At 39.8% G+C, this 11,963-nt stretch overlaps 1 protein-coding gene across 1 annotated transcript in view; it reads left to right on the top strand.

Annotated features, from left to right (window-relative positions):
- Nucleotides 1-9,683: 9,683 nt before the first annotated feature.
- Nucleotides 9,684-11,963, top strand: part of Capa (Capability) — a 169,375-nt gene continuing 167,095 nt past the window's right edge. The window contains exon 1 of the mRNA XM_068226682.1: nt 9,684-9,748. Within this exon, the coding sequence (XP_068082783.1) occupies nt 9,745-9,748 (4 nt within the window). The 5' untranslated portion in view covers nt 9,684-9,744. The remainder of the gene's footprint in view (nt 9,749-11,963) is intronic.

Below are 11,963 nucleotides of genomic sequence, written 5' to 3'. Positions count from 1 at the left end.
TCATTAATATCTGTGTTATCAGAGCCGGTACGGTAAACATGTATAAGACATAAATGACTGGAAATTGGATTCTGTATAACTTTAGTTATATAGTATTTATCGATAGGACAGCTAATAATATAAATATTCGATAATTAAATTTAAGGCCTTTCCCTAAACTACCATTTACCGGGCGAGTTGGCCGTGCACGTAGAGGCGCGCGGCTGTGAGCTTGCATCCGGGAGATAGTAGGTTCGAATCCCACTATCAGCAGCCCTGAAGATGGTTTTCCGTGGTTTCCTATTTTCACACCAGGCAAATGCTGGGGCTGTACCTTAATAAAGGCCACGGCCGCTTCCTTCCAACTCCTAGGCCTTTCCTATCCCATCGTCGCCATAAGACCTATCTGTGTCGGTGCGACGTAAAGCCCCTAGCAAAAAAAAAACAACTACCATTTCACTCAGCGTGAATAAAATGATTTATAGCCTAGATTGTAGCGGCTCATCCCCCGACTTTACATACCGATTTTCATTAAATTCTCTTCAACCGTTTTCTCGTGATGCGTGTGCAGACAGACAGACAGACAGACAGACAGACAGACAGAAATTACGGAAAAGTACAAAGTACATTTTCTTGTTACTATGGACATGACCGATACAGAAATACCATTCTTTTCAAATTCTAAGCAATGTACAGACAAAACTCTTATTTTATATATATGGATTATAGATTATAGGAGATTAGATAAAATTGTAGAATATAGTTTAGATATAGGTTTCACCATGTTAATTGTAGCTTATCTGACGTAGTTGCCACTGTAATTGGGACACTAAGTCCTGTAGTGTGCACTAAATAAATAAATAAATAAATAAATAAATAAATAAATAAATAAATAGTGTGTCCCAATAAATTCATGACCGTATATAAACTGTAGACTGGATATTTATGTTGTTTTTACTTGCTCAATAATCAATTCACCTATCCCCTAAAACACGTTAACAAGTGTAGGTGAGATAAGGCGTATCATCGGAATTAAATTCCCGAATCATCGGACACTCTTCATTGCGAATATTTTCATTTTGAGTTTATATGTAATTAAGCGTTTTTCTTCGTGGTGTCCAACACTATATTTAAATTTTGTGTACGGTCACAACGAGAAAAATATTTGGAAGTGACTATACTCCTACACTCAAAGTATACGGGAGTGAAGTCCCATCATTTTCAGACTGAACTTTCTGAATTGGTGACCAAAAATATGGGTTCCGATTGATAGACGATTGAGTTTCTTGAATGTTATTTCTGAATTTGTATTTATATCTCATACTATCGACAGGGTCTGCCTCTGTGGTGTAGTGGTTAGCGTGATTAGCTGCCACCCCAGGACGTCCGGGTTCGATTCCCGGCTCTGCCACGAAATTTGAAACATGGTACGAGGGCTTGAACGGGGTCCACTCAGCCTCGGGAGGTCAACTGTGTAGAGGTGGGTTCGATTCCCACCTCAGCCATCCTGGAAGTGGTTTTCCGTGGTTTCCCACTTCTCATCCAGGCAAATGCCGGGATGGTACCTAACTCATGGCCACGGCCACTTCCTTCCCTCTTCCTTGTCTATCCCTTCCAAACTTCCCATCCCCCCACAAGGCCCCTGTTCAGCATAGCAGGTGAGGCCGCCTGGGCGAGGTACTGGTCATCCTCCCCAGTTGTATCCCCAGACCCAGAGTCTGAAACTCCAGGACACTGCCCTTGAGGCGGTAGAGGTGGGATCCCTCGCTGAGTCCGAGGAAAAAACCGACCCTGGAGTGTGAACCGCTTACGAACGAACGAACTATCGACTGGTCAGAAATCTTTCCCCTTGAGAAAATGGACCATGACCTAAGTATTAATTCTCTTACCCTGAATCAATCAATAAATCAATCAAAGACAGGACGTGCCGGTATTCATTTATATTAAAGTATTCATTTGTTAATGTTTGTGTTCGGATATCTGATTTTCTTCTCTCCATGCAATATCCTGGATACTATGAGGTGATCAACAAAAGAATGAGGCAACTAAGTTTAATCAGAGCTTCCCTCGACGAGCTACTACGCCCTGATTAAATATGCTAATGAAAGTTAAAGGTGACATCTTGCAGATTCATGGTACACTAAGTCCTACGTGTTTCTTCATTAATTTGGTGACGTTATGCGACTAGATTTGTATTTCTATTTTAGATGATAAATTTCCATTACGCGCAAAATTTAAGTGTGAAAGGCTATTCACATGGGTGAGGAAAATATAGGTCAGGGAATGACACGTGTACAGATCACCAGATCATATCGCACGTGGAATTCATCATATCGCTGTGGATTTATTCTGTCGAGCGTAGTAACACCATCAGAATTAAACTTGAACATGATTTATTTTATATTGGCCTTTACGTGAAATGAGACATTCACAATGTGGCCAACGTATAATATAATTGTAACCAGATCCATAGCTACATAGGACATTCCCCTGAATAATTCTCGTCGTCTTCTTCGAAAGGAAAGTATTTCAGCCTCTGAGGAATAACATTTGTGAAAAGTATTCGAGTGTATTTAAAACATTATCCAGAAAGATTCCCTCTAAAGCCCTCCTAGAAGATTAGATAATTATCATATGATGACAAATAAATTGATTTATTAGTATTTCCTTGATATAAGAATAGCCTAATATAATATCACATGTGCGGCGTTCGGTATATTTTCTAGATTATAAATGATCATTACGCTTGCGCTTGTGGAGTTCAGTAAGCACTCTTTTCATCTATTTCCTATTGTCTATTGTAAAGAAATAAGTGACAAATTTTGCACTTTTCTACTTTCAAGCAATGTAACATTCTTCCAACTTATTACGAATCAAATTCATTGGCAGACAAGAAGATGCAGTGCCGAGCCCGATAGCTGCAGTCGCTTAAGTGCGGCCAGTATCCAGTATTCGACAGATAGTGGGTTCGAGCCCCACTGTCGGCAGCCCTGAAGATGGTTTTCCGTGGTTTCCCATTTTCACACCAGGCAAATGCCGGGGCTGTACCTTAATTAAGGCCATGGCCGCTTCCTTCCACTTCCTAGGCCTTTCCTATCCCATCTTCGCCAAAGGCCTATCTGTGTCGGTGCGACGTAAAACGAATAGCAAAAAAAAAAAAAAAAAGACAAGAAGGTGTAGTATAAATAACAAATAACAGAAATATTTTAAATTCTTTGATTTTACAAGCAGATATTACAAGACCATTCTTTATATAATCCATAGAAATGTATACACTAATCATATCTGCCAGCGACGACTTCACATCATTGATCACAGAAACTGGCTGCATAAGGAATAGTATTATTAATATCGCTCGTACCTCTGCTGATATATCTTATCAAAAAGCCACAGATAAGACCGAAACTGTTTGTTGGAAGAAACCCATATCCGACGAATTACATTTGTGAAAAGTATTGGTGTGTATTTAGGTGACAGAGAGAGAATTATATCCTCTAAAGTCCTAGAATATTTGATTTTCAATTAATAATGAACAAAATTTTTTAATTATCTTAATAGGTTATGTAAAAACCAGGCTAGACGTATCTTCAGAAGATGCAGTTCCGTTAGGTTGCAGACACGTATACCAAACACCACATTTTTACACGTCGTTAATCTATATTACAGTACTATTATAAAGAGAAAAGGTTTATACTGTTGCCAAAAACTACAAGAGAGATTTTGATTAAATTTTTACAGATTCTTTTTTTATGATCGTAGTAGTATCATAGGCTAGGTATTATTTCATTGTGACAGGTGAGAGCTGAGAAGTCTTTTTGACTTAATAAATAGATTTCACGAGACTAGTGATACCCAAATCATGAATTAGAATACGGATTAACGCAGAAGAAGACAGTTTCAGGCGATGTGACGTGTCGGAACGAAGAAGGTTGTTTTTTTTTTTTTTTTTTTTTTTTTTTTTTTTTTTTTTTTTACAATTTTGCTTTACGTCACACCAACATAGATAAGTCTTATGGCAGTGATGGGATAGGAAAGGGGTAGGATTGGGAAGGAAGCGACCGTGGACTTAACTAAGTTACAGCCCCAGCATTTGCCGGGTTTGAAAATGGGAATGCCTGGCGCAGGCGGTTGAGGCGCTGGCCTTCTGACACCAACATGGCAGGTTCGATTCTGCCTCAGTTCGGTGGTATATAAAAGTGCTCAAATACGTCAGCCTCGTGTCGGTGGATTTACTGGCACGTAAAAGAACTCTGGCGGGATACAATTCCGGCACCTCGGCGTCTCCGAAAACCATTAACAATGTAGTTAGTGGGACGTAAAAACAATAACATTACTATTTTAAAATGGGAAAGCAAGGAACGAAGAGCAAGCTTGTCAGTTCGTGTGACGTCAGGCGAGAGCTGAGTAAATGATGTTGCCTAAACAAACGGCGCTGTGAGTACGGAACTGGAGGGCTCAATCAGCTGAAGCGCTCTCGATGACAATAACGTCCGTGCTCCTGATATTAGTCTCTTTGAAGAATATGTGCAAATTCTACAAAATTTCCGTCACAAATTTGTGTCCAAGTTTCAAGATGTAGCAGTGTAGCTTAGACAAGATCGGCCGATGGGGATGGTGGGGGTGGGGGGTTATAGTTACAACAGTCTTACCTAAGCAGCGGACGGAAGCAGACGTTCGGACCTGACAGTGCCCGTAGAGCGGGAGCGCAGTGTGTGCGGCGAGTGGGAAGAAAGACGGGAGGGAAGAGGAAGATGATTGGTGTGGACCAATATCGGGTGGTTATTGGAAGATGGCAGGGAAGATGGAAGATGGAAACAGCCTGGAGTGAAGCAGGTAAAGTAGAAACGAGAATGATGGGTGAGATAATACAGGTGGCAGCGGTGATTATGGTACTGTTAATTATAGGGGGTGTGGAAACAAATCCCGGTCCGACTCACAGTGGCAACATGAACTGGGAAGACGTGGAGGTCATAAGAAAAGTGGTCAAAGAAGTTGTAGAAGAAGTTTGCCCGTTTGAACAGATTAAAAACGTGATGAAGGAACAAGTGAAAGAACTTGAAAATATAAGGCGATGGATACAGGGAAAAACGGAGGAAACAATGACCAAAGTGGAAACTAACGAGAGAGAAATTACATCACCCAAGACAAAAATAAGGAAGATGGAGGAAGAGATGGTAAAGTTGAAGTCAGCAGTAGAAGATGGTAACCAAGAACGCAGGAATAAATGCTTATTCATATATGGGGTGCCGGAAGAAAAAGGTGAGGACAAAGTGCTGACTATATACAAAGTGGTGGAAGTCATCCAAAAAATTATGAAAATCAATTTTAGCGAAGCTGATATTGACGATGTGGGAAGGGTAGGTAAAGCACGGGGTAACAGACCGATAAAAATGAAGTTGTTTTCCACCCTGATGGCGGAAATAGTGAAAAGAGGAGCGGGTAATATACAGGGAGCAAAAATTTGGATTAAAAGAGATATGGGAAGAGATGGGATCAAGAATATAAACACCCTGAAAAGACATTTGGTCCGGGCTCGATTGCAAGGGTTAAGAGCCTACATCAACGGTCAATTATTAGTGGTAACCAATGGTCAATGGACCAAATACTGGACAGTAACGAAATTACGTGAAATGGAGCAGAATGAGAAGGAAGTGGTAATGGGGAAGAGGGTGGAAGAAATGCGAACTACAGATAGTATAGTTGGTGAAAACGGGCATGGAAACAAAGGAAAAACCAAGGAAAATAGGGCATTAGAAAAGAGCTCGCAACGAGAAGGAGACATCACGGTAGAGAAGATCATACAGGTTATCGGTGAAGAGATGAGGAGGGAGTCCAAGACGATGATTGAGGAGATGAGGTCGGAGTTCGGTGCCAGAGACGAAAGGAGTTGTTCATGTGTCTGTTTGTTTATCAGGTGACAGTATTTTCCTTTTCCTTTTCTGAGCTGGTTTAGGTAAGATTTGTTATTTTTTCTCCACATAAATGGATCATATACATATTATGTAGATCTGGAGAAAGAATAAAGAATATGAATATGAATAATATTATAGTTTCAAAATGGCAGGGGCGCTGCGTGGTATTGTTGCAGTGTTGCACAACTCCCAATAATTTTGCACTTCATTTGCCGTCTTTTCTTCTAATTTTTTAGTTTAAAAAACCTAACATATATTCGAGAACATATCAAAATCAACCATCTTCGGTCGTTCGCTGTACTAATGGTTCGTAAGGGACCAACAAACAACGCTGGCTTCGAATCAAACTCAGGGGGTTTTGCTTTTCTACATCAACTCCCTAGCGGACAGCGCGGCGCAATGTACCACAGCAGAGATGAGCCTGCCTGCATAGCATCAGGTAGCATGCTCGCCAGTATCGGTCTCAGAGAGTTGCACGAGACTAGCAAGTCCCCTACCGAGAAACAGTTCCAAACGTCCCCGTTAGATTGCGCCACTCTGCGGAGTTTACTTCATTCCTACTTTCCTCTCGCAAAGGTAATCCATTTCCATTTTTTAAATTTACAAGTTTCATTTACGTTGCACCGACGCAGTGTATAATTAGCCTCTTATTTCCTGGGTTGAAATTGCAGATATATTACAGTTTTAGTAGGAATGTAGTTCATTACTTTACGGTAATAGAGTTACTTGTTATTTCTGTAAGCTATAAAAATGTGACACTGAAAATTTTGGTGCAACACCCAGCTTCAAATACCCCCAGCCGCCACTGCAAAATGATGATAGAACACAATAAAGGTGCTTGTGCATATGTGGTGTGCGCATGCGAGACTTGTGATTATAAGGACACTGATACAAGTAAATTATGTTGATATTTAGATTGCAGTACACTATGAAATCTTACATTAAAATACAGAACAAGAACAATACTGTCAAGATCAACAATTTTGCAGCGAATGTTATGTTCTGTTTACAATCTAAAATCGAACTTTCGAGGCTTCTTACAAAATAGATTCAATAGATCTGTTGGTTCTACAATTATGACTCTGAATGTTTATTTAGTTTATTGTTTATTGTCAGTTTCTGTTTATTTTCTTTTTGTAAAATTTCCATGGGGGAGGGGTGGGGTTCTAACCCCCAGTAACCCCCCTTCCACTTGGCTACGACCCTGAGATGTAGAAACATTCGTTTCAGCTCTTTGAAACGCCGTATTCAGTGAATGTCAACAATGTTCCTAGTACGTACCAAATGGAACTAATATATTTACAATGTGAGGATAATTGTTGAAAGACATATAAACACAAGGACTTAGCTGAATTTTACAAGAATATCTCCGAAGCCAGGTTTCCGAGGTTGTATGCACTTGCGGCACGGATATTATGCATGCTCGGTTCGACATATTGCACCCATTTCCCGAATTGATATAGAATGGGTGAACATTTTAATGAATATCTAGTTGCAAACATAGTCAGCGCAGCAACATTTACTCCAAGTTTGGCATTTGTAACTCAAATAAATTTTGGGATGAAGTCTTAATCCTAGTAGGCAGCTTTAATGGACGTAGAAGGAAGCTCTCAAATAGACAGCACTTGATGAGATCCCTAAAATAAAATGGAGATGGCGATAGGCTACCATTTCTGTGATTATGTTCTCACGGAAAACCGCATGTCGGAAACAATAAAGACACTCCCAGTCGCTTAACAAAGGCAAAGCAGAAGACAAGGAAAGAAAATTTCAGATGGGCGATGGAGCGATACCTGACACCCCTTTTCACCTGTGGTTTCGTCCAAGTGGAAGAACGTCATAAACCCCGAAGGTAAAGTTACGCCAATTACTACGCCCAAATTTACTAGCTTGAAACTATCGCCTGAGACAATTCAGTAAATCTTAGATGTGTGGATAAAGTTAAAGAAGAAACATTGTGCTCCACACAGCAGGATAAAATGTCATATTTTCTGTACAATTTCTCTTGTTAATCATACGTTTTAAATTATATTTGAGAAAGTGCGTAGCAGTAACGCAGTATACCGTGCTGTGAAACACGTGTTGTCAAAATACACCAACCTACAGTGCATTCTGAAGAAAAGGTAGCGCTACCCACGCCGGTTAATTTATTAAGCACTCTACGATCGATTTTTGGGGTAAAGTTCATCAGCGTGTAGCACGAATGTTGTGAGTTCAGGAATACCAGTGGTGAAATGATACGACGTGTGACATAGCTGCTAGGAAGATCTACCTCCACAATGGAGGAACACCAATTGTACGAACCCCATGCGGTTAAGAAGGAGAGCCCCGTGGTATTCACGTAACTATAAAGAGACTCGGTCACCGCACCCACTGTCATTGAATTCGGAGTTCTCAATGTCAGTTCGTCCGTGTTACTTGCCACCTGTCAACGTCTCGAGTCATTAAGTTACTTCAACACTTTGAGTTTTCTGTGTCAACCTAGAAATAATGATTAGAAACGTTGACTTTAAATCGATCATGCCGACAACCAACTTCAGATCTCCAGAGTCTCAGTGCATAATGAGTTAAAGAATTCATTCAGAATAATAGTTTCCAGTGGGGAAATAAACAATCTACAATAGCAAAAACATATGACTGAATAATAGCTACAGCTGATTGTAATGTTATTAAAAGTATTTGAGCAATAAGTAAGATAGAGAGTGTAGGTATTCGTACACCTATGGAAAGTGATGGAACATCATTACGACTTACGAGATGAAGTAATGTTTATAAACGGCATAACGACAGACATCAGATATACACGCTGGTCATATAGATCGTTTTAAAAATGTAACATGATCGGCACGATACTGTATACAAACTGCAGATCGTACCGCCAAGAAAGTATTCGTACAGTGCGGATGTACGGTCTTTGTGATTGGTTAAATCAGTTGTCGCACAGGTTTACGCCGCTGTGCGTGCAGGAGGGGTTGTTATCTCATCAGTCTTCACTGTGCTGTCGTTGCCGCAAGGTTATTTAGTATGGGGCGAAAGAAGACAGAACCTTCATTGAGTCAACGAGAAAATATAGTGTTACTGTGTAAGCAAGGTAAAAGTTATCTTCAAACTGGAAAAAAGCTCAGCATTAGCTTTACTACGGTAAGTTCAATAGTTAATAAATACAAGCACAGCGGACAAACAGAAAACAAACCCAGATCTGGTCGTCCAAAAGTGCTGACATTACGGGAGGGACGCAATATTGTGCATTGATCCCAGCTGATGAGGAAATCACGAAGGAATGTGTCCAAGAGTTTCTTTGTGAAAGCAGTATTAATACCCGAGTGTAGATGCAATCATTGATCATCATAAGTGTTATAGTCCGACTCGTTGGCTGAATGGTCAGCGTACTGGACTTCGGTTCAGAGGGTCCCGGGTTCGATTCCGGCCGGGTCGGGGATTTCAACCTTCATTGGTTAATTCCAATGGCCCGGGGGCTGGGTGTTTGTGCTGTCCCCAACATCCCTGCAACTCACACACCACACATAACACTATCCTCCACCACAATAACACGCAGTTACCTACACATGGCAGATGCCGCCCACCCTCATCGGAGGGTCTGCCTTACAAGGGCTGCACTCGGCTAGTAATAGCCACACGAAGAAAAAGTGTTATTCTACTATAAGATAAATTGTGTAATTAGTAAGTTCATCAAGATCGTGTTTCGTGTGTGTGACTAAGTGTACTTGAAGAGGGCAATCATGTCTGGATACGTCGGCTTTATTATGATATCCGGTATCTCTGACATCACGTGTTAAAAGAAGCAGCTCGGACAGCCTGATAGACTTCAGATGAAACATCCGGCAAACTTCAAATGAGTAAGTGAACAAAAAATGCAAGATGTTGTTTGTTCTAATAATGTAAATAATACTTTTGTTTAAGACGCGAGTTTGTGGAAGTTAAATGTCGGTAGCATGATTTGCACTCAATATTAGTCATGTAGTGATAATTTCGGAGCCTTCACCTTGTAAATAGCTTTTTCCATTAACGCAGAATGATAGTAATCATAATATTATTTATTATTTATTTATTTATTTATTTATTTATTTATTTATTTATTTATTTATTTATTTAATTTGAGATCAACAAGTTGGCCAGCGGTGTCTTGAATTTCAGTGCGATACAGATTTAAACGTATATTTCATGGAGGAAAATTTATTTTTAAAAATATCTTCAATGTCAGTAATATCAGTTAATTTTTATTTTCACGGAATAATAATAACAATAATCATAATAAGAATTACGTCTAAAATTCAGATAACGCATTTTAAGTAAACTTAATTATAGATTTTAATTATAAGTCGTGAATAAATGAGGATCAGGAACGGTAGTTGCAGTAACCGTCATTGCAATGTCGGAATAAATATGTTTGAGTAGGAGAACAATAATAATAGAAGTAATAATAATAATAATAATAATAATAATAATAATAATAATAATAATAATAATAATAATAATAATAATATTTCGCGGAGAAAGATTTTAATGACGGTTTTTTGTTTTTTTTGCTAGTTGCTTTACGTCGCACCGACACAGATAGGTCTTATGGCGACGATGGGACGGGAAAGGGCTAGGAGTGGGAAGGAAGCGGCCGTGGCCTTAATTAAGGTACAGCCCCAGCATTTGCCTGGTATGAAAATGGAAACCACGGAAACCATTTTTAGGGCTGCCGACAGTGGGGTTCGAACCTACTATCTCCCGAATACTGGATACTGGCCGCACTTAAGCGACTTCAGCTATCGAGCTCGGTTATGACGGTTTTGACAGTCTTAAACTGCATCTCACGCACCACACATAACACTATCCTCCACCACAATAACACGCAGTTAACTACACATGACAGATGCCGACCACACTCATCGGAGGGTCTACCTTACAAGGGTTGCACCCGGCCAGAAATAGCCACACGAAATTATTACAGTCTTCAAGATATTTTTTTATATTCATTGTTACATATCTTACGGGATTATTAGTAGCGTAAGTCCTGGAAACAAATTGAGATTGTTTTTAAATAAAAGTAAAAGAGGCATTGTGGCTGTGCTAAAAGCGATGTGTTAGTTGCGGAAGGTTGTTGAACATTGATTGGTTCATTATGACGGGGAATTACAAGCATTTATTTTAAATGCATTCTGATAGTAAAGGAAGAGAGATTTTCTATGCCAGCGGATAAGCTGAGAGATAAGTGATAGAAACATTAAGAGTATAAGAAATGCGCGCAGGTCTGTGTACAAAAGAAAAGAAAGGAGCAATAAATTGTATACTCAGGAACATGAATATCATTTGAGGTCTACGATGATATAAATAAGGATAAAAGGAGAAATAATGAAGCCAGTTGCTTTACGTCACCCCGACACAGATAGGTTTTGTGGCGACGATGGGATAGGAAAGGGCTATGAGTGGGAAGGAAGCAGCCGTGGCCTTAATTAAGGTACAGCCTCAGCATGTGCCTAGTATGAAAATAGGAAACCACGGAAAACCATCTTCAGGGCTGCTGACAGTGGGGTTAGAACCCACTATCTCCCGGATGCAAGCTCGTAGCTGTGCGCCCCTAAGCGCACGGCGAACTCTTCCGGTAAAATAATGGACTAAGGAAGTGCACACTACAGTGATAAAAGGGCTTGGTTGTGAAAGAAAAACCCGTGCAACCAACCAACGGACATCTACTCATGAAACGTTTATAGAAGGCTCGCTGACCCTTGGAGTTGAGCTAAAGTGTAGGATATTAACATAGAGGTATTTTTTTATTTCAGCAGTGTTTCCATTTGATCATTCTTATTTAGCATACGTGGTGATTGACTGCGGTTACAAATGTAGATATATATTTCCTTTTATTAAGGTGGGAGAATTTCCGGGGTATTTTATATATTGTCAGGTTCATGACAGCTCACGTCATTTCACTAGACAGCATCTTATATTTACTCCTTGTTTACACAATTACAGTAAACATAATTAGAAACGTCACTGAACAGTACATCCAACAGTTATACATTTTCTCATGTATAAACAAGGACAAGGTTGTTCAAGAAATTACAA

The sequence above is a fragment of the Anabrus simplex genome, chromosome 3 (assembly GCF_040414725.1).
Source record: "Anabrus simplex isolate iqAnaSimp1 chromosome 3, ASM4041472v1, whole genome shotgun sequence".
NCBI lineage: Eukaryota > Metazoa > Arthropoda > Insecta > Orthoptera > Tettigoniidae > Anabrus > Anabrus simplex.
This window is presented reverse-complemented; position numbering and strand designations above follow the sequence as displayed.